The following is a 23,476-nucleotide window of genomic DNA, read 5'->3' as shown; positions in this document are numbered from 1 at the left end:
GAACCACGGGGCGGCTGCAAGAGAGCTGGATCAATATTAATTAGGTTAATAAAATTGTGCTCGCCTGCGGTTGCTCATGTGGGTGTTGGATCTATGGCTCGGAGCTGACCTAATTTCGTCTCACTGCAGCGGTTCCCTTCTCCAGCACAGCAATTCTGGAGGCATTTTTTAAAAACCATTTGGAGGGGTGGGGGCTGTTGCACCCTCACACCTATGCCAAAAAATGGTCCCGTGTAAACTGCTCCCAATAAACACTAACAACATAATCACAGCAGTGTTAGCAAACAAAGGGCAAACAGCCACGCAGGGCCCGACCTGCGGTCCATATCACCCGGCATCTTGTTTCCTGGCAGATGAACCCCTCCCGCAAAGCAGAACACAAGATTTAACCCCCCTTACTACAATGCTGAAGTGTACTGCCTTTGAAGACAAAGGCTGCATTGGGACAAGACCAAAAAAACATGTGGCTCAATGCTAAGACACCTGCTGAGCATGCAGAATGGCCCAGGGCCAATTTCCAGCTCCAGAATGTCCAGCGCCAACTGTTGGGAGAGGCCCTGGAAAGCTGCTGCCTGGGAAGACCATGCGAAGCCAGACAGAACCACCGTCTTCCCCGGCATAAGTTAGCAGCGCCAGATTCACATCAGCCTCTCCTTTCACTGCTCGGGGGGGGGGCAGCTCAGTAGTGAAGCCCCTGCTTAGCGTTGAGGGGGCCCCAGGTCTGATCTTTGCCAACCTGTTAAAAGGATCACAGGGAAGGAGGGTGCGAAACGTCCCACCTGGGATACCTGGAGGATATGCCCCAATATTCTCAGCGCATTGGTTCTTGTAGGTTATCAGGGCTGTGTAACCGTGGTCTTGGTATTTTCTTTCCTGACGTTTCGCCAGCAGCTGTGGCAGGCATCTTCAGAGGAGTAACAATATTCTCAGCGCACTTTGGCGAGAGAAGGGGGGAAATACAGGTCCTGGGTCTGTAGGGGCCCCTGGTGCCCAACTCCACGGTTTATGCCCTTTCGTTCTCAGGGCAGCAGGCTGCAGGAACCCCCTTTCTTCACAGAAACCTTGGAAAGCCCCTGCTGCTGACCCATCAAGCCCACAAGTATCACACTTCCCTCACTGGAAACCTAAAGCTGCTTTGAGCTGATTTAAATAGCTTCATACAACAGTGGAATGAAAAATAAAATATGAAAGTAAGCTAAGGATCTGTGATGTGCCCCAAGACAGAGAAACACAATTAGTTTTATATGCATTTAATAGTTTACCAATTGGTACAATAAGATTTGTTTTAATATGCAGAAAACATGAATAAATTTTGTTTTACACAGTCTGAGAGCAACGAATCTTACTGTAAAACACAGAGCAGTATTATATACATTCCTTTACTGATTTTTTATTTAATTGTGTCAATATCTTCAGTTAACTCCTAGTCTGGGGAAGCATGGGTGGGGAAAGAACTTCTCCAATGGCTATCTCTACTTCTTCCTTATGGGGTGGGGAAAGAGAAGTCAGATGGCCCTATGTTCATGTCAGTGTCAGAATCACCCTCTAAAAAAAAGTGGCAGATTTTGCTAACTCTTGAGAACGACCTTTGGAAAGCTGGAATGCTGAGGATAAGAAAAAGCAGTTACTTTACAGGGACCCAGCGGAAAGAGAAGAAAAAGGCCAGTTAGCATCCAGCTGGGATTTGCCAACCCGGCCCAATCATCTGCACCCACCCACCCCCACATGCTCCCAAGCCAGTTTTCCCTATTTTATACACATCATTCTGCAACTAAGACAAGTTCTGCATTAGACAGTCTGCTGGGTATTCTTTTCAGCATTAGCTGGATTGAGAATATGGAATCATTAGGAGTACTTAATTTTTTCCCTTCATTCAAATTCCATAAATTTTCCATTCCAAAAAAGAAAAAAGTGTCAGGATTATCAAGCCACTACTAGCCAAGAAACCAAGACCCAAATTTTCCTTTTAAATAGCTATCATGAGTTTGGAGACAGAGACGGGGTGGGGAAGGAAGAGAAGGAGTTTGGCCGGGAGGAAGAAGAGAGAAAGCTATTTAAGAATGACGCCGCGGGGGCAATTCAATTCACACCGAAACTGAAGTCGTCAACAGGAGAAGCAGCAACGGGCTGACAGAAGATGCCGGAGTGGGGGGGGGGGGGCGCTTGGTGAGGCGACAGCCAAAGCTTTCAAAATGCTACAGTGCTCTTGGACAACTTGCTAGCAACTATTTTTTTTTAATTATTAGTGCCCTGGGCACATCATTGGTCACACCACACACAAAAGCAGGACGGCTTATATATAAAAAAGTTTTTTTGATTAACAACAAAAAAATTGTAAAGTGCAAGATGCGCTGAGACATCAGTTTTCAAATTGTGTCCAAACCACGAAGAACTTTGCACTTTCCAAAAAAAACTGAGAGCGAAAGAAAGAATGAACGATGCATCTAGGATTTTTCCTGGGCCAAGTGTAAATTCATGCGGTGCTGGAATGTTTATGGGACAGAGGGTCTGTTTGCAGCTCCTTTTCGAGAGGGAGGATGGGGGGGGAGTGGTTTGTTTTGGAATCTGGTGCTTATACACCTGGCCCTTCGATGGATTTAAAAAATGCTTTTTTAGCATGACAAAAAAGTATTCCCAACCTCGAACCACTGGACCCCCCTCCCAACAACAATTCCTTTTATGAACCAAACCAAGAAAGCATTTGGACTCGATACAAAAAAGGCACAGGATTGGACAGCCAGAGAAACAGTTAAAATAAAAACACACACAGGCACACAGGAGCAGAAGACTGTAAGAGACGACTCCACAGCGTACGCCACCACCTCCGACCCACTCAGCTTTTCCCCTTAATTTTAAAAACTGGGGCAGCAACTGCTGATCTAGTTCAGACCCATCCCCCAACATCTGCTGTTTATTGTAGGGCAACATGCAAGTTATCCAGAGCAGAGAGGGGCTCCTCTCCTAAAGCCAGTAAGAAGGGCTACAAAAGGAATTCTAAACTTCCTAAAAATATAAAAATCGCTGCTTTAGGTGCGAAGGAAGTAGCACAGCAGAGAACTCCAATGTTGAATATGGAACCTTTGCTTCTCTAGTTGTGGAAATACAGTTTACCTGAACCTTTAAAAAAAAAATTGAATTGGTACATCTTGCCAGGAAATACTTGACTGCTACTAACAGGAATTGTTAACCCTGCGCCCCCACGACAAATCCAGAAATTCTTGAGTGGGGGGGAGGCCAATTAGCCATTGCCAGTCAAACATAGTTTAAAAACAAGAGTAAGACCTTCAATATGTAAGAGTCACTTGTGGAACATGGTTGCTGACCAAGACGCTTGGCTGTCTGCTACCCTACATACACACCCCCTTTCGTACAAGACGCCAAATCACAAAACTTTGTGGGTGAATTGCCAGTTCTCATGACGTGCATTAAACCCTCCCAAATTCAAGTGTTCCTTTTCTATTACATACTTCTTTTAAAAAGGGATCACTTTACAAAGTCCCTTAATTAAACAGAGTAAATAAAACAAAAAGACCTCCATGTGTTAAAATGTCGGGCTGGCAGTTCACCGCATACCTCAAAGGGATTTTAAGAGACCTGGTTAGTCAAGGACCAGAAATTCTTCATTGCCCATTAAGACACTTGGGCATTTTCTGGTGTTTTGGAAGATCGACTTTAAAAAAGAAAAAAGGGACTTTTCCAACTGAAGAAGTATTTCCACGCTGAAATGGACGTGCTGCGAGATTTTTAAAAAATGATGTGAAGAACTCTGCTTGCACAGACTACGTTCCTCTTCATCTTCTCTGTAGTGCTTTCTCAAGAAGGATGTGGGTCCTGTGTGCTCTGCTGTTTATCTCAAGGCCCGACAGCCAGGTCCCCTCCACTCCCTGGCGCCCAGTCCTGACTCCAGAAGATCTAACCAGAAAGGGAATCACCGCAATGTTGCCCAGCTCATTGCACTCGCACGGACTACTGGAGGGCCAGGGACACAACTTGTGACATCGCTGGCATGACACAACCCTCATGAAGGAGCCACAGCCGAAGCCAACAGCTGTCCCGTCAACCGGGAGATCAAATCTAACTGCTCAGGTTAAGAGCTGAATTCAAGCAAAAACGGCCTCCCTAAAACAGCTTTTGCATGGAACGTGTTGCACGCCAAGTGTTCGAATGCAAGAGACCGCCAACGACCAGGTTTTAAAAACAAGATAGACACCACATCATACCGAGGACTCTTCCTGTTCTGCAGTCTGAAGACTAACCATTCTTTAAAAACGTGATAGGAAGCCAATTTTTTTTTAATCTTATTGATTTGGCAAATATATGACAAAAAGAACCCAAGATTCTAAATTGCAGCCTTGTTTATCTAGTACCCTTAGAGATTTCTTCAACACACTTAAGTGATGTTACAGAGAGAGAGAGAGAGGCTTGTTTCTGCAATAGCCCCCCCCCCCAATCCCATAGGAGAGTCACCATTTATAGGCACCACCCAAAAAAGAGGAAAACGGCTGTCAAGATGATTTTGCTCTCACCTCTTTTAAGTGCCCGTAATTCAACCAACCAGCTTCTGCCTTCTCAGGTCTGATGTGACCAATGCCAGCCCATATTCTTAAAACCTATGGTACTTCTAGACAACGTATGTAAATTTACAGTATACAATTTGGATTCACCATGCATGAATACTTTGTGTGTAACATTTAATAAGCTCAATCTACATCCAGAATAATTTACATGAAAGGACAATATTTATTTTAAACAGAGCTCAATGGGTAACCAATGGTATCCGAGTGCATCCAGAAGGAGAGGGGGGAGGAGGAGGGGGCGAATTCAAATCAGCGGCACTCCCACACTTTCACTGTTTGATCTACGCTGCCAGTGACCACATAGGGCGCTGTCTTGTGGAAATCTGAGAGAAAAAGAGGGGAGGGGGATACACACATGCACACAACTCTGAGTACAGCAAATCACACTGCTTTTTTAAAAAAAGACAGGTCAATGCAACCCACCCAACAGAGCAAGATGATGACATGTTCTGCTAGGGAGTTATGGCCCCTACCCCTCTCAAGGTTATTTTAAACTCTGTCCAAATGAGAATAGTCAAAGCTGAAGGCTCAGGATGGACAATAATTTCTAACAAACCAGCAGCATCATTTCTGAAAAAGGAACACACAGACTAAACTAAACCTTAATTGTTCCTGCAAGACTTGCTAAAGAGCTCTCCCTTACCTCGTTCATCCCATGTTCCTTTTGCCCCCTTCCCTGCCTCTGATCTCCAACCTTCTGATCTCACGCCTGTCGCTCATATTCCCAATTTTATACCCCCCGCCAAGACCACACCACTGAGCAAAGTTAATTATTATTAAAATATTTATATCCTACCCACCTTTCCTTTTGGCTCAACTGTGAAGCCTTCCTCCATTCTAACAAGACTCTTCCCCCCACCCCACCCCCAGTGGCTCTTCCTCCTCAAGGCTCTTCCACAAGGCTCCTCCTTAGGCTGGAGGAAGGCAAGTCGGAGGACTGTTGGATCTACCCCCATTGTGTAGCAAAAAATTTTTTATTATTTTTTTTAGTAGCCATGAAAATATATGGGTTGTTCTCCCCAGCTCTACACAGTCTTGTGAATCAAAGGATGGAAAATTAAACACAGAATAAAACTAAAAAAGCTCAGAGCAAGAAGACTTTGCCATGGAAAGATGCAACCAGCCACATCTCCTGGAGAGGCCTGCCACTTTTTAACTACTGTGTCCTGTTTGGTCTCGTGCAATTAAAAAGCCTCTGCATTCAGATGGATCTTCAGTCTAATCAACAGAGCTTCTGCTGCACTATTTGGCTGAGGGACTGCGGGTTAATACTACAGCACGTGTTTTGCATGTAGAAAGTCTCCTGTTCAATCTTTGCATTCTTAAGTTAAAGATCAGGTCTCAACAAAGGCCCTTCTCCGTTCAAGACCTTGGAGGGCTACTGGCAGAGTAGACAGCATTGAGCTGGATAGACCTTCGGCACTTTCCCAGAGCACCCAGTCAACTCCAGGGTATTTAGGACAGCAGACCCCCTTCCCTTGAGGACAGCGAGAGGGATCTGGCGGCTGAATTGAAGAGCTCTGCTGGGTCAGAGCTAGTCGGCTGTCCTGTTTTGTGCAGCAGCCGACCAACTGCCCTGAAGGCCCAAGGCTCTTCCCTGACGAGGCCTCCTGGCCCTGGGCTTCAGAGGTTTGCTGCCTCTGCATATGGAGGTTACCCAGGCCTAGAAGATACTGATGGATCACCTGCCCTGCACCTGTGTCACTCCTTTTCAAGCCATCTCTGCATGTGGCCACGGTTACCTCCAATGTCCATGAGCTCTGTGACGTTATTAAGTTGTTCTGTATTGTAGTATTACCTTTTATCTGTTTTGTTCCTATTGCCTATCAACTTCATTGGGTGCCCCCAAGTTCCAGTATTATGGGAGAAGGAGAAAAATTCTCTCTAGTCTCATGTCTACCCCACACATAATTTTACATATATCTCTCATGTCCCCCTTCACTGTCTTTTTTCATCACAGGAAAGGTGCTCAAGCACTTGATCATCTTGGTTGCTGTGTTTTGCTTGGTTAAAAAGTGGTGTGCCTGAGTTAAGGTCCTAACTCTGGGTTCAAGACCAACCAAAGGAAAGGTAAGGGGAGCCCCACTTTGGATCCCACTGTGCCCCAAAGACACTCAGCCATGGATACATACCCAACGAGGTAACAAAGTGTTCGTGCGCATTGAGAGTTTTCATGCATCTTTTGTTCTTGTAGTCCCAGACACGCAAGGTCTTGTCATCGGCACAGCTCAAAATAAATTTCCCCCCAGAATGGAAGAGGACACCACGAACCCAGTTATCGTGGCCCACCTTCGAAGAAGAAGCACCAGGTCACAAGTGAGTTCACAAACGAATAAAGCAAGCCTGAGTCTAAACACTTTGCTCTCACTCCTGGCCCCAAACCGGTTACAATCATTTAGGATGGAAGGGAGGCGTGGGGGCCCGTGCCGGCCTCTTTCACAAGAATCAGGGAGGGGAGAGAAGCCTTAGCCCAGCATGGCTTGAGCCCAGGAGGGATTTCCTCCTTGCTTTCGTGTGACGTGGTCACCCAGCTGGTCCTGGCACTGGTGCCGTGGAAGCCAGACCTTTGCACATGGCTGTTCTCTATGGAGGGAGGGGGGAGGAGCAGGCGCCTTCTTGGGAAGCCCCAGCCACGTTCTCTGCTTGTGGGGAAAAAGGACATAGCCAGTGCCAGGAACAAAAATGCACGGACTGCTGTCAGGCGCTCAGCTACTGACCCCCACCCAACACAATGGGGGAAGGAGCCTCGAAGATGGACAAGCGCCACTCCCTCCCTTGGGATACCCCACAAGCTCCGAAACAAGAGACTGCAGCCCACGCAACACCTGGGATGATCTCTCATTTCTTGCCAGGAGGGACAGTTAGAAGGAGCTGCCCATTGCTCTATATCTCCTTCTAAGGCACAGATCTACAAGGACTACAAGACACACACCCCCACGTAGCAGTGAACAAGTCTGTGAGTGCTCTGAAGCCCAAGGAGAAGAGAAATAAGAAGTCTGAGGCCTGACATAATCAAGCTCGAGGGAGCTACCCAACTGCAAAGAGCCCAAAGCATTTCCCCCCTCCCCATAATCTGAACCTCCTTTTCCTGCTTAAGGTGAAAAGGCATGACTCATTCCTCTCAGAAATTCAAGTGTTATTCACATCTGTTCCTCCCAGAATATATGTAAAAGAAGAAGAAGAGTTGGTTTTTATATGCCGACTTTCTCTACCACTTAAGGGAGAATCAAACCGGCTTACAATCGCCTTCCCTTCCCCTCCCCACAACAGACACCCTGTGAAGTAGGTGAGCCTGAGAGAGCTGTGACTAGCCCAAGGTCACCCAGCTGGCTTCATGTGTAGGAGTGGGAAAACAAATCCAATTCACCAGATTAGCCTCCGCTGCTCATGTGGAGGAGCAGGGAATCAAACCCGGTTCTCCAGATCAGAGTCCACCTCTACAAACGACTGCTCTTAATCCCTACACCACATGTGAATGTATGTACACATGGCCTTTTATGCAGGGACGTTTCTCCGCGGTCACCCCCACTGACTGCTTCGGGGGTTCCTTTTGATTATCCATGTCTTTTCCACCTATCAGTGGTCGCCTCAGTCTTCCAGGGCATTTTGCCCATGTTTTCCAGATGCTGTTTTAGCCAGAATCTGGAAAATGCGGACAAAACACACGGGAAGAGCAAGGCAACTACTGATGGTCAGGAAATGATGGTTGGGAAAGGCCCTGCATAATCAAAAGGAAGCCCTGAAGCAGTAAGAGGGGGTGACCTCGGGGATACGTCCCTGCATAAAAGGCCTATGTGAATGAGTGAGAAAGAGAGAGAGAGCGAGTGAGTGTGTGAAGTGCCATCAAGTTGCTTCCAATTTATGGTGACCCAATGAACTGATGGCCTCCAAAGCATCTTATCGTTAACAGCCTTGATCAGGCCTTGCAAACTGAGGGCTGTGGCTTCTTTGATTGAGTCACCTCCCAGAATAAGTACAGACATTTAAGTTTCCATGCAAGGGCATCACAGTGGAGTTCACTTTATCTGGGGTTTCCTGAAACCCGGCACCAGACTTTCGATGGGAGAATAGTGCCCTGCAAACCATTTATCCCAGTTCCCCAAATTATTACATCTGATTCCATTTAGCTGGGGTAACAGTTGGGGGTCATCCAGTCAAGATGTTCCAGTCTGTTCCCAGATAAGGATGCTGAACAGGCTTTTGCACCGTTAACAGAGGCCAACCGGTCAGTGCCATGTGCACACAGAACTTACAAGTGTCATAAGGCACATGCCAGTGCTGATGTCCCACATCTTAATGGTCTTGTCTCTAGATCCAGACAGCAGGAAAGGCCCGGGCTTACCACTCTTCTTGGTCTACAAACGAGATAAAATTTGTAATTCGTTACTTGACACACAAGCAGCACATACCCAGCTCTCATGCAAACCATGCAGAAACCACTGCCGCTGCATTCATTCATGCACAAACAGCAGTGGCCCTAAGGCGCCCTCAGAGCCAGGTTTTCTCAGCCTCAGCCAATGAGGACAAGATAATAGAATATTAGAATAGAATCATAGAGTTGGAAGGGACCACTAGGGTTGTCTAGTTCAACCCCCTGCACAATGCAGGAAATTAACAACTACCTCCCCCCACATCCCCAGTGACCCCAACCCTCCCCCCGCCATGCAGGACAGATGGCCATTAGCCTCTGCTTAAAGACCTCCAAAGACGGGGACCACCCTCCGAGGCAGCACATTCCCCCGTCGAACAGCCCTCACCATCAGAAAGTTTTTCCTAATGGTTAGATGGAATAGCTTTTCTATTAGTTTAAATCCATTATTCCGTGTCCTAGTCTCTGGAGCAACAGAGAACAAGCTAGTTCCCTCATCAACATGACATCCCTTCAAATATTTAAACATGGCTATCATGTCTCCCCTCAACCTTTTCTTCTCCAAACTAAACAAGCCTAACTCCCTAAGTCTCTCCTCATAGGGCATGGATTCCAGACCTTTGACCATTCTGGTCACCCTCCTCTGGACACACTCCAACTTGTCAACATCCTTCTTAAATTGTGGAGCCCAAAACTGCACACAGTATTCCAAGTGAGGTCTGACCAATGCAGAATACAGTGGTAGAACTACTTCCCTTGATCTAGACACAATACTCCTATTGATGCAGCCCAGAATTGCATTGGCCTTCTTAGCCGCCACATCACACTGTTGACTCATGTTCAGTTTGTGGTCCACTCAGACTCCCAGATCTTTTTCACATGTACTGCTGTCAAGCCAACTATCTCCCATCCTGTACCTGATGTTGTTTCTGCCTAGGTGAAGTACTTTACACTTCTCCCTACTGAAATCCATTTTATTGCTTATGGCCCAGCTCTCCAGTCTATCGAGGTCGTTCTGAACTCTGACCCTACCCTCTGGGGTATTAACTACCCCTCCTAACTTTGTGTCATCTGCAAATTTGATTAGCATGCTCTCTATTCCATCATCCAAGTAATTTATAAAAATATTAAACAGTACCGGTCCCAGGACGGACCCCTGTGGCACCCCACTGGTCACTCCTCTCCAGGATGAAGTTGTGCCATTAATGAGCACCCTTTGGGTTTGGTTGGTCAACCAATTACCAATCCACCTAACACTAGCAGTGTCCAGCCCACATTTTACTAGTTTTGTTTCAAGATCATGGGGGACTTTATCAAACGCTTTACTGAAATCAAAGTACACTACATCTACAGCATTCCCTTCATCTACCATACTTGTCACTCTTTCAAAAAAAGATATGAGATTAGAAAAAGGACTCAAAAGGCACCCCATGTTGAACAACACTTAAATTTGCTTGGAAGGTTTTTTCCTAGTGGGCCAACATGGCTGCTACTGAATGAAGCTAATCAGGAGAGTAATTCCAGAGTTAGAGGGAGATGACCTTCTATTAGAAAGAGAACAGCCATTGCTGCTTCACCCAAAAATGCCGCATTGTCAAAACTCTTTTCATACAACAGTACTGTGTCTAAGCTCTTCTGCGGCATGTAAAGACTCCACTAAAACTGCAGCCGCGGGCTCAGCTCCGGTCCTCTTCAGGCTGGACAGTATGAACAGTGGGGTGGGCGTGTGCCACCCAGACCCAAAGCTTTCTTCTTGCTCTGTGACTTTCCAGGAGGGGTGAATAAAGGCCCTGCAGCACCTAGTACTGCTGCTTGTTCAGATTCTCTCTTTAACATAGAAGCAATTTCTCCTGCCTCCAGAAAAAGAAGCCACCTTCTACCAGTCCACTCGCCCTTCCTCCCATTGTGTCCCCCCAAAAGGCCCATTTCACTTCTGAGTCCTACAAGAACTATTCAAAACTTCTCCCCAAATCGCATCATGAAATGTAGATAATTCAAGGATTATTGATTAGAGATTCCCAAATGCTCGAGAGAAACCCTGGCCTTTCACTCAACACTCTGGAGAAGAGAGCTCAGGGTGGCCTCCGTCATATGAGCTGCCGCTGTTAGAACAAATCACACAACAGAGTCTGCTGTTTGCAGCTGGTGTTCAAAGCACCACACACTTCTTCTAAGGCCACAGAAACCCAGTGGTGGAAGAGGGGCTGGGAGGCACACCATGTGCTCTCCTTGACTAGGGCCAGCAGCGGGCAGGGGAGAGGGGCCTGCTCCCCCACAAAAAGGGACCTCAAGGACACCTCTGGAAGTCTATTTTAAAGAGTGGGGCAAAGGGCCACATTCAAACCAGGTGAATTTGGCCCAGTTCAGGGCTCAATATTAGCACAACCATCCCTCCCCTTCCCATTGCTGTTTCAAAATTGGGGGGTGGGGTCCTTGCATGACAAGCTGACCACCCAAGAAAGAATGGCTGTGCGCAATCTGAAGTCTCGTGTTTCCATGGCTGACCCTTCCACCTGTACCAACCTGTTTCCCAATGAACTGTAGAGGAGATAACCTGGAACACAGCTCTGGAGGTATGGAGCCAGAATCCCTCCCTCCAACCAAGTCGCAGCAAGCCAAGTTTGCTAACGTGAATGGTACCTCCCATATTCTCCCCCCTCCTCCACCCCCACCCTTCCTCCCAGTCTCTACTAAAGCCATTTCCAAAACCTCTCCAGAGAATGAACTCTACGACCATGTCCTTATTAGCACTTCAGCTCTGACATGATTACAGAGACTGGGCAGAGTTAAGTTCAGTGGCGAATAAAAATAATAATGATTGTAGATTGTGCTTTCATTAGTCCAAGCTCTTTACATAGAACAACTATTTAAGATAGGCTCGTTGTATCGTTATACTGCAGATTGGGGGCCGGGGAGGGGTAAGTCCAGGAGAAAGGCTTGCCTGGAGCCGCCGATTCAGCTTGAACTGGGGAACACCCAGGATCACAACTCATCATTCCGGCTGGGAAGGGAGCTGTGGGGAAACACACGGGCTGCCAGCGTGTCAGACCCAGGCTGAGCATGTGTGTCCCTCCTGCTGCAGGGGTCTGGGTGTGGCCCCAGGCATGCAAGGCAAAAGCCTAAGTGGTCTCGGCCCTTTGCCTGCGGCTTGGACCAACTAACCCAGTGGACAACAGCCCAGGATGTTTCTGTGTCCCTATCCCCAACTTGTTCATTACACTGAGTTTTGTTTATTTAAATTTTATTTTTGTAAGATGCTTTGGGTCTCCACTGGGAGAGAAAAGTAGGGTTCAAAATATACCAAAATAAATTCTAGCCAATATGTGGCATCAGCTCCCTGGCTGAAGAGGTACACAGCAGGAGGTCAGGCAGCTGTGGATGAAGACAGCATGTGGCGGAAATTTTAGACAGCCACCACATGAAACTACATGCCCAAGCAAGCCCCCTCCCCACAGCAAAGACAGTTGCAGTACACGTAAGAATACTTATGTGGGGGGGGGGGAGCAGAAGGGAGGAGATGACAACCCCTTACCTCAGATCCCGTCGCTTCCGATATGGTGGAATAGGAGCTCTCAGGAGCCCAAGAAATGCATTCTACCACGTGCTCATGTTCTCTGAGTTCAGCTTTGCATTCCTTTGTCGCTACCACCCAAACACGCACCGTCTGATCATTAGAACAACTGGCAATCAGCGTGCCATCCTGGTTAGGTCGTACCATACGGACCCATTCTCTATGTCCCGTGAAAGTCTTCACACAGTAACTGTTTTGCAAACAAAAAGAGAGGACATTATTGGCAGCACACAGCTACACAAGCCGTGGACAGATTAGGCTGGTATGAGCAACACGGAGCTAAAAAAAGGTCTCAGGGCGTTCATGAGGGCTTCCCCACCAGAACAGCCCAGCTGCGTTCTTCCACCTCATGTGGGCAACGTCTCCTTCCTTGGTGCAAACGAGGCAGACAGAACTTACCCTGTTTGAACCTCCCACATTTTGATGGTTTTATCCCTCGAGGCAGACACTATATGATCCCCATTGGGCATGATGGCTACAGATGAAACATTATGGTCGTGACCTAAGAGAGGGGAAGAACAAGCTCACATTAAGTGCTGCCATGGATGTGCCACCTTACACCTGGAGGCCCTCTGCACGGCAGCCATTCATACAACTCTGAAGGATAACCCTTAATGGGCACGCGTGAGGTCTGAGATAGTGCAGACTCTGAAATTTACTCTTCAGTCCTCGAACAGCGCCACCCACCTAATGAGCCGTGGAAATCAAGGACTTAGTCCTGAAGCTGTGAGCGGCATCCACAGCTTTCAGAATATTTGACAATCACTGGAGGTATTGGTTTGCTAGTAAAAAAGGAGGGGTCCTCTTTGACCACCAAGGAGTCTCTGCTGGGGATCACGGGACCCCTGTGGGACAGGGGCTGCAGAATGGAGGGGAACTGAGTGAGATTAGAAGAAAAAGCTGGCTGGATCCAGCACAGGATTTCAAGCCCTTCTTTCTTGACATCAGGACCAGCAGGGATGGCTGGGACCAGATTTATTGTTTTCAGTGTTGGATTCCTGGCCGAACCTTCTGGGTGCCTTACCATGCATGGTCCTGATGCACTCGAATCCCTGGAAATCCCACAGCTTAATGGTCATGTCTGCAGAACAGGAGGCCAACAGCTTGCCACTGTGGTCGAAAGAAATATCCTGCACAGAGTCCGTGTGTCCCTTCAGGGTTCGTTCGAAATCACCCGTCTCATAATCCCACACCTAAGCAGAATGGACAAGGGGGGGAAATGTGAGTGCCAGCCCAGCCCCCATTTCTCTTCCAAGCCCCTCCCTTTTAGTTCCAGCCATCCAATCAGCATGTGGCAAAGCCATCTGGCACCTTGTTTAACATTTACTGAACTGGATTTCAGTAGTGGAAAAGCAGGGGGGAGAGGCGTATTTTAAAAAGCTTAACTATTTTCAAATTAATTACGCTTAGGAAGTGCACCCCCCACCCACACCACCAATGTTTGCAATTGACACTGCTAACCAACCAGAATATACACACAGCCCTGCTTTAACACAAAGGAGTCTCTTTTTCTTTCTTTCTCTCTTTCTTTCTTTCTTTCTTTCTTGTGCTTCTAGCCCGCCCTCCCCCGGCCAGGCAGGGCTCAGGGCGAGTTGCAACATTAAAATTTTACAATATAACAATAAAATATATAAAGCAATAAAATATATAAAACCATAAAACAACCCCAATTAATATAAAATATGGTCGCCGTATATAAGTGCATACAATATCCACCCTCAAATTGATCATAAGCTGGGGGGTGGGGGGTAGAGAGGCCAGCACTGATCTCACTTGATCTCACCAGCGGCCGTAGTCAACCATAGGCCTGGCGGAATAGCTCTGTCTTACAGGCCCTGCGGAACTCCTTCAGGTCCCGCAGGGCCCTGATGTTACTAGGCAGAGCATTCCACCAGGCCGGGGCCAGGGCCGAGAAGAATTCTGGGGGCATTTAACTTTTGCTTGCTAACATACGGAAGATTCCAACCATTTCCAAAAACTCCAGACAGAATCAATCAGATGCCCAACAGATATCAGAAAGTGCAATATCCAGATGTATCATGGCTAGGACTGGAACAAAAAAAGCCTTAAAAGCTATACAGCGCCTGCAATAAAGTTCCAAGCACCTGCCCCCAGGAATGGCTGTACAGATTCGCTACAGGTGCAGCACGGAATTAGAGGTCGCCAGTCACCCAGCACTTCTGGCAATCCCAGCAAAGACACTGGCATCCAGATTTAGCAGGGAACTGGGCCACAGGGAAGGGCAGCAGCTCAGTGGCAGAGCACAGACTTCGCAGGCTTTGATCCCAGGCATCTCCAATTAAAAGGGTTTTGGGTAGCCACTGTTGGGAAAGAATTTTCTCCACCAAAGACCCTCGGCAGAATCCTGTGCTGGACAGACTGATCGCCTGGCTCAGTACCAAGGCAGCTTCAGATGGGAGAGGGCCAGCTTTGCCTGCATGAAATCTCAATTTCAATCATGGGTGTCTTCAAAGAAAGAGTGAGCTTCTGCCATCCAGAAGAGCTTGTGCTTGACTAGATGAATTCACACTCTGGCTCATTATAAAGGAACCTGCTGCAGATGTCCCATCTGCATATTTTATACTTGGGGAGGGGACGCAGCTCAGTGGGAGCTGTGCTCTGCACTCAGAAGGTTCCAGTCTCAATCTCTAGCACGTCCGTTAAGCGGTTCGTGTATCAGATATTGGGGCAGACCTTCTGTCTGAGGTGCTGGAGAACTGTCAAAATTATGATTACAGGAGAAGGGCTCATATGACTCTATGCAAGAACATTTTAAAAATCCTCTGTGCATAGAAAGCTAGCATACCAAAGAGAAGGAAGGCAAGGCTACAACCATTCTTTACAGCATGCTTTTCCTCTGTGCACAGGGAGTTTCTTTTGTATTGAGCCCTGATCCCAGCCCTGAAGGTCTGGTATGGTATAGCCCAGTCTCAGGACCACATCATGAGGCCTGGACTCCCAACAAGCTCCCACTTGAGAGGGTTCATAGACTGGAAGCTACACCCTCACCCCATGTCCTTCCAACTTCACACACATCAAGGGCGGGGGGGGGGGGGCAACACAGGAAGAAGCATCTGAAGGGGCTCTGATTTATGGTTATGGTAGCATGCACAGCTGCCGGCTTCTTCATCCCAGCCATCCCAGTCCACACTGCCTCTGCAGCAGAGGTTAATAGCCACGCCCTGCCACGCCCAGGAGAGGCAGCCCTCATGGAGTCCAAGGGCTTACCTTTATTGTAGCATCCTCTGAAGCAGAGACCATAACACTGAACACTGGATGAAAAATTACTCTTGTGACAGGACTTCGATGTCCACTCAATGCATACTTTTCTGGAGGACGAGGGATCCATTCTTTAGGGTCTCGTTTCTGGCCAAGCGGCCCACCTGATGTGAATTCTTCCTTAGCTTCATTGAGTTTGGATTCTAATTCCATAACCTAAAAGGGTTGCAGGACAGAGGAAGAAAAGACAATAGAACAGATGAGTAAGCATAAATATTCTCAAGAAGCAGTCCTAGCCTTAAACGGGTACACTCAGAAGTAAATCCAGTTGTATCCAGTGGGGCCCCAGGGAAGAAGTCTTAACAGTCACAGAGCTGTTTGAACTGAGCTCCTTCAAAAGGAGTTTATGGGTAGGATTAAGCACAACAGTCAAATTAGAAGTTGGTTTTTATATGCCGACTTTCTCTACCACTAAAGGTAGAATTCATTCATGAATTCAAGACAATGTAACTCTGCCCTCAAGCTTAGCCTGGACCTTGGATTCCTGTCTCACTAGATACTGATACCTCACATCTCTCACCCCTTACAGACGTTAGTTTCTCCATTTCATCCTGCATTAATCTGATATTTTTTCTACTCTGATGTAGGCTGGGAGTGTATCACACCTACTCTGGGTAAACTTCTGATTGGATCTTGTATTATAACAGCCCCTCTTTGTACCATTCCTCCTCTACCACCCCCCTTTCTGCTGGGTTAAGTTTAGCCAGGAATAATGGACATCTACTTCTACGCATCCAAGGTAGTGAGCTCGGACTCATGTAAGAGCATGCGGAAATAAATTTCTGTTAAGTCTTTAAGGTGATACTGGACTCCTGTGTAATGCAGCCAAAGGTCTGGTTCTTTTGAAGCAATCCCACTCATCTCCACATCCCTTCCTGCCTCTGAGAGGTTACACACCAAGATTTGCCAAAGAGACCCTGCTCTCAGGTGGGCGTGAGACTGGTTGGCATCCACCAAGTGCCGAGCTGTTCCTGTACTCGTCCCAATGCTGCTGAATCCGCTTCTTCTGGAGGTCTGACTTTTTCCTTTGTTCACCTCTTTTCAGAGGCAGGGGAAAGGCCCATTCTATTCCACTTGGGCAACTAACACTGTGACTTTTAAAAAGGAATTTATGATATTTTTAGATGTTGTAAGTGTAGTTTAGATTCCAGATGCCTTAAAAGTTTAGCTTTCATCTGTGAACCATTCTGAAAATCAACCGAACTATGGTTTACAGTTATTGCATATAAATATAATTTACCTCCCCCTGCGGCATTCTTGCTGGCCCTACCCCGCCCAACCCCTGTGGCCTCTCCCACCCTCAGGCCTGGATTTGTACAATTCTATTCTCTGATGAACTACAAATGCTTCAAAATTCATCTAAAAAGAGAAGGCTGAAAAAAGGCTAAAAGGCTGCTTTATTTGAACTACTGTGTTGAATAATAAGATGGGGAAATTTACACTGCTTTACCGGACGCAACATCTATTCAAGCTGACAGGAAATACAAAGCCTGAGCACCTTTCCTCTGCTTATGCCCACAGAAGCCCTTCAAAAACAGATAAGTTCATACTACAAGCATTTTCTAAAAATGCTTATTTTGAAGTCTGGTGCATTAGAGCATGAGTTAAGTACAACATCAGCACAATTTGTGCCTTCTCTGAAATCAAGCATTTTCAGAAAATGCTGGACCAAGATTAAACCCAGAGTTGCTTTTTCTCCACAGAAATACAAAAACTCTACTTTAAAAACTTAAAACTACAAAACCTACTTGCTTAAGAGTTGTTCTGCAGTGGTTCATATATTCTACATGCTACCACCTAACTTCCACAAATATCTTTAAGACATTTTTTTAGTTCTCCCAAGATGATGTTTCATTTCTATATTACAAACACCATTACAGAACTTTTATTACCAGCATACTGAGGCTTCTACTCACCTTCTTTTGTAATCTTATAACTGATGTCCATTTTTTTTCCAAGAGCCCAGCATACTTCTTATCTAACTCTTCATTCTGAAGAAATCAAAGCCACATTCAGCAGTATTTAATCAGGGCTTCCTCCTCAATATTAGGATAATGTCATGAACAGGAAAAACTCAATGGCTCTCTTTATGAGAATAGGGTTTTCCTGCTCTCTAAAAACTAGAGACATTAAACTGCATAGCTTATCAAACAATTTTGAAACAGTCACACACTTAGCATGCAGTCTGCTATGAAACAGGAATCAAACTTGCAGATTAAAACAAAAGGAACAAATCATTTAGAAATAATCTAAGCTCCCTTTCGCTAGTGCTTTTGTGCTCTTAAAATGTGCTTTTTCAATACTTGCAAATAGGATTAAAGAAATAGACATCCATTGTCAGAGACTGGAGTGTGGCTGTTGAAAGGAAATGGTCTTGCCAAGAGGTACAATACACATTGCGCATCACTAAGTTGTCATGGAATTACAGCTGACATTCTGCAGATGTATTTGAACAGGCCATTGGAAAGTTAATTCTGATTTAACATATTGATTGATGTGAGCTTGTTGGATATGAGTTGGCTTAATTTATCTATGGGTTTGGTTATTGGCTATATTTTGCCATCATAGTTCTCAATCATCTAAATTATCAGACCTCTTGGTCTGATAAGTTACTTTGAAATCTCAAATGAAAAGTAGGATGCACATTTTATAAACCATACACATTTATTAACTTGTGTCCCCGTCCTCAATGCGACTCCTGAGAGGACTTCTGAACTGTACAAACAATGACGATATCATTACTCAAACAATAAATGGGTCAGAGGCCAGTAATAACACCAGAATTTTAGAAGATTTGTGTAAAAAGAAGCCTGAACCGTATAACTGAGTAGGCAAGAGCCCAGCCACTGGCAACACACTCCAAACTCAGAGAGCAAAACTGCTTTTCACTTGGTGCTAAAGCTCAAGTCTTGGCCCCATGCAAAACACCTGAAAGGAAGGAACCCCAGAATCACGGCACCAGCACCAAAAACAGCTTGTCTACCTTACATCTGAAGCTGAAGGCAAATACAGGAGGGTATGTCAACACACACGCCTCGCCTGCCATGCAGTGGTATCCATGTGAACAGAGACACGGCCAAAAATCACCACCCAATGCAGAAGCTTGGCAACACATGCAGCTAGTGGTGTGGAATACAAGGCTGCCGCTCTCCAGCCTATGGGCAGACCCAGTTTTCATTCTTGCCCTGCATCAAATTTCAGAACAGTCCAGGGAGGAGAAAAAAGATGCTTGAGACTCAGAGAGGCCAGCACAATAGGGGAGCTGCAGATCAGAGCCTGTAATTGGACAAGGACAAGATAAGAACAAGGACAAGATAAGCCCATTGCGTGGACCTGAAAGTGAAATTGTAACAGGAGATGAAGAGAGGGCAGAACTCCACAATTCCTACGTTTCATCAGTCTTTTCTCGTGAGGGAAGTGGTGCTCAACATGACATAAACAGAACATGTGATGAGGGAAGGGATTTGCAGCCTAGAATTGGCATTGGGGTAGTGCACAAACACCTGGTTTCTTTAAATGAAACAAAATCCTCTGGGCCAGATGAATTGCACCCAAGGGTACTCAAAGAACTTGCAGGTGTAATTTCTGAACCTCTGTCCACTACTTTTTAAAAGACTTGGCAAACAGGTGAGGTACCAGAAGAATGGAGGTGGGCAAATGTTGTCCCCATCTTCAAGAAGGGGAAAAGGAGGATCCGGGTAACTACCGACCCATCAGCTTGACTTCTATGCCTGGAAAAGTGTTCGAACAAATCATCAAACAGTCAGTCCTTGAGCATTTAGAAAGGATGGATCTGATCACTAAGAGCCAGCACGGGTTTCTCAAGAGTAAGTCATGTAAGACTAATCTTATCTCCTTTTTTGAGAAAGGTACTACCTTGCTGGATCAGGAGAATGCAGTAGGCATAGTTTATCTAGATTTCAGTAAGGCTTTTGATAAGGTTCCACATAGTATTCTAGTTGACAAATTGGGAAAATGTGGTTTAGATCCTATTATTGTAAGGTGGATCTGCAACTGGTTGACAGATCGTACCCAAAGAGTTAATGGTTCCTCATCCACTTGGAGAGAAGTGACTAGTGGAGTTCCTAAGGGATCTGTGCTGGGCCCTGTGTTGTTCTACATCTTTATAAATGATTTGGATGCTTATTAAATTTGCAGATGACACTAAACTGGGAGGGGTAGCAAATACGGTAGAAGACAGAGCCAAGATGCAGGATGAACTTGACAGGCTGGAGAAGTGGGCTTGAACTAATAAAATGCACTTCAACAAAGACAAATGTAAAGTTCTGCATTTAGGTAGGAAAAATCAAATGCATAATTATAGGATGGGGGAGACTTGTCTGAGCAGTAGTGTGTGTGAAAAGGAGAGAGTAGACAGGGAGATGTTTTTCTCCCTCTCCCATAATACTAGAACACGGGGACATCTGCTAAAGCTGGAGGGTGAGAGATTCAAAACAGATAAAAGGAAGTATTTTTTCACACAATGCATAGTTAAATTGTGGAACTCCCTGCCCCAGGATGTGGTGATGGCTGCAAGCTTGGAGGGCTTTAAGAGGAGAGTGGACATATTCATGGAGGAGAGGGGTATTCATGGCTGTTAGTTAGAATGGATACTAGTCACGCTGCATACCTATTCTCTCTAGTAGCAGAGGAGCATGCCTATTATTTTGGGTGCGATGGAACACAAGGCAGGATGGTGCTGCTGCACTCGTCTTGTTAGAGGCTTCCTAGAGGCACCTGGTTGGCCACTGTGTGAACAGACTGCTGGACTTGATGGGCCTTGGTCTGATCCAGCAGGGCCTTTCTTATGTTCTTATGATTACCTTCTGGGGTGAAATGGTACGAGGGAAACATTTCCACCTTCTGTGCTTCGGGGAATCTGGGGCTATTAGTAGAACTAATTGGTGCTGGAGCCAAGTGTAACCCTTGAAGCTGTTGCCTGGCTAGCCTCCAATCCACTGATGCTCGGCTTTTAGGTCTTTTAATTTATTAAGAGTCGTGACTAACTCACTTTCCCCAGTTTCCCTGTGCAATTCTATCATAAGGCTGTCAACTAGCCTCCCTTGTTGCCACTGAATAACAAGACTGCTTAGCATATTCAGGTCCTTTCAGCCTTTTGGGGGAGAGGATTCTTTCAATGAGGTTGATGGATGGAGCCAGCCCTCCTTTTATGAAGCCCCCATTTTCAATTACATGTAAAATGAGATTACAACTAGATTTTATTTGAACGAGATACAGGGAATTGAAATCAGAGCCTCAAGTGGGCATTCTGGTAAGATAGACAAAATACTACACTTCCTATAGTCAGTTGTATGATCTGTACCAAAGTACTTCCAGATCACACCACGACAGTTATTCCTTTCCAGAAGCTAGAGTAAGAGACAGGAGAGATTGGACGTATGTGAAACGCTCAGTGAATGTTTCCTAAAATATTACCTTTCTGGTTTAAGAGCCTATCCTGAAACAATTAGGTTCACGCAGGTCACCGCAGTTCTGCACAGGGTGGCTCACAATTCAAGTAAGATCAGCAGTTTAAAAGGAAATAGGAAGACAACAGGAAAGATACAGGGAGGATGTAAACTACACGACTGGTGAGGGCGGTGATGGTTGGCTGGAGGCTCTGGGTTGGATAGAGACCACATTTTCCACGAACGGAAGGGAAAATGCAATTTCCGCCAATTCCCCCTTGCTGCCGCTACAGACTCAGCTGCCCCTCCTGCCATCCCTGAGGGTCCCTTTCCCCAGCAGCATTTCAGGAAGATCCATGGGGGGGGGGGGGAGGCAAGACGTTCCACAGACAGATGTGCCTTCCGTTAGTAGAAAATTTACTCAGGATACAACCCTTTGTGAGAAGAAGAACCATGGAAGTAGCAAACAATAAGATGAGAGGAGGCTGGTGTAGACACTGCTGAACAAAGGAGAATTGATACCTTTGATGGATATTTCCACCATTTACAATAGGAGAGATTTGAAGGTATTTTGGCCAACCTAAGAGCAACTTCTCCCACACGTTTACAGCCACTAAAATTCTGGGTCAATATTCAGTTTACTAGTTCCCCCCGCCAAAGTTCAGTTACAGAAAGTAATTTCGGCAAGATTTGCTCATAAGGAAGTCTGTTCCTATCTGGGTTTTAACCAAATAGGTCATTTAGTTTTTTCTCTGCAAGTGCAAAGCTCATCAACCTCAGAACCATTCTACTACTACTCACAGACTAGCCATAAAAGATGTGCTGTAGTTTGGAATTCAAAAAAGAGCTACACAGTTTCACACTCTTGCTCCTGCAGCGACAAGATCCTCCACAGCTTTCATTCTGTAAAAATGCTGTGCTGTCCTAGGTGAATCTATACACTCTTCCCATAGGAAGTATCCCCATATGTTTGAGACTCCTTATTACAGACAAGAGTTTGGAGTGGGGTTATGTAATAATACCTACTTTGCTGGATCAGACCAAGACTCAATCCAGTCCAACTTTCTGCTTGCAACAGGGGCCGCAAACTGCCTCTATCTTCCCTGGTAACTGTACTTTGACTACTGCCCTGGAGATGCCATTTATTATTATGGGATAGTCAGCCAATTCAGACCCTGCCAATATACACAAGGTCTTTTATTTTGTACACTTACACTGAATCACATCTGCCCATTATGAAAAAAATTATTGAAGCTCAGTCTGCATGGGATTTCAGCATCCCAAATAACCTGGTACAATTTGCAACAGGTGCAGCTAAAACAGCACTTCTCAAACTGGGATCCACAGACCCCCACTGGGGAACCACAAGGGCATTCCAAGTGGCTCACAGGAGTCCTCTGCAAGGACCGAGGACATGCTGCTCTTACACCCACCGAGCCAATGTGAAACTGGCATTGGCTGAGGGCCACCAAGCAGGTACAGCCCTAGCCAGGGTCACCAGAGCTAACTACAGAACAATGTTGAACTGGCTTCCCCTGTACTTTCCAAGGCAAGGATTTCAGCATCCACAGAGAATAGCCGGTGGCAGTTTCAGTAGAGTACTGGAAGTTCAGGTTTTGTGGGATGCTCCTCATTTTCCATAAGCAGCTCTGAAAGGTTTTCCAAGAGCCTTCCTACCCCTACTCAGCTGGCTAGAAGTTATTAACAGCGAAAAAGGTTCCTCGCTCTCTTCAGCACCAAGGTCACTCCCAATCAAGGGGTGAAACCGATCAGAACACGGGTGGGGACTGCCAAGCTGTTTCACCTGCGCATGGCCTACATTTCCCTTAAACTTGTTCTTAAAGTGCAGCTGATGCTGAGCTCACTGTTTTGTCTCAAAGAGGCAGATGAGACAGAAACCTCCACGAGGAGTATGCGGCTTGCCATGTGCACTTGGAAAAGGGGCTATGCTGGCAAGGGAGAAAGGAAATGCTTGAGAAAATGTTTTAATCAAAATCTGGATCCTTGAGTTGACTTTAGCAACCACTGGGCTAAAGATCAATACCTGCTCAAGCAAAAATCTAATATCAGAGACACTGCTTGGAGATGGCTTGCATTGTACCAAAAGTCCTGAAGTAAGAAGCTAAACAGTGAATATCACCTTACCAAAAATACAAGTCTTTGTACTTACCACATCAAGTTCTGCTTCCTTTTTAAAAACAGAGTATGCCTCTTCATAGCCATTAGAACGAAGGTAATCTGCTATCGCTCTATTTCTGAACAGAGAGATTTT

General features: G+C 46.0%; 1 protein-coding gene across 1 annotated transcript in view; it reads right to left on the bottom strand.

The window, feature by feature from the left end:
- Positions 1–4,470: 4,470 nt before the first annotated feature.
- The window catches only part of PAFAH1B1 (platelet activating factor acetylhydrolase 1b regulatory subunit 1), a 28,588-nt gene continuing 9,582 nt past the window's right edge, over positions 4,471–23,476 (bottom strand). Inside the window, exons 2-10 of the mRNA XM_056865316.1 lie at positions 23,375–23,459; positions 17,713–17,787; positions 15,746–15,952; positions 13,542–13,710; positions 12,917–13,019; positions 12,479–12,707; positions 8,831–8,932; positions 6,710–6,866; positions 4,471–4,900 (exon numbers count right to left, since the gene is read on the bottom strand). Coding sequence (XP_056721294.1) covers positions 4,827–4,900; positions 6,710–6,866; positions 8,831–8,932; positions 12,479–12,707; positions 12,917–13,019; positions 13,542–13,710; positions 15,746–15,952; positions 17,713–17,787; positions 23,375–23,459 — 1,201 coding nt within the window. The 3' untranslated portion in view covers positions 4,471–4,826. The remainder of the gene's footprint in view (positions 4,901–6,709; positions 6,867–8,830; positions 8,933–12,478; positions 12,708–12,916; positions 13,020–13,541; positions 13,711–15,745; positions 15,953–17,712; positions 17,788–23,374; positions 23,460–23,476) is intronic.

Source organism: Euleptes europaea, chromosome 19, assembly GCF_029931775.1.
Source record: "Euleptes europaea isolate rEulEur1 chromosome 19, rEulEur1.hap1, whole genome shotgun sequence".
NCBI lineage: Eukaryota > Metazoa > Chordata > Lepidosauria > Squamata > Sphaerodactylidae > Euleptes > Euleptes europaea.
The sequence above is the reverse complement of the archived record's forward strand: the minus strand, read 5'-3'. Positions and strand labels throughout refer to the sequence as shown.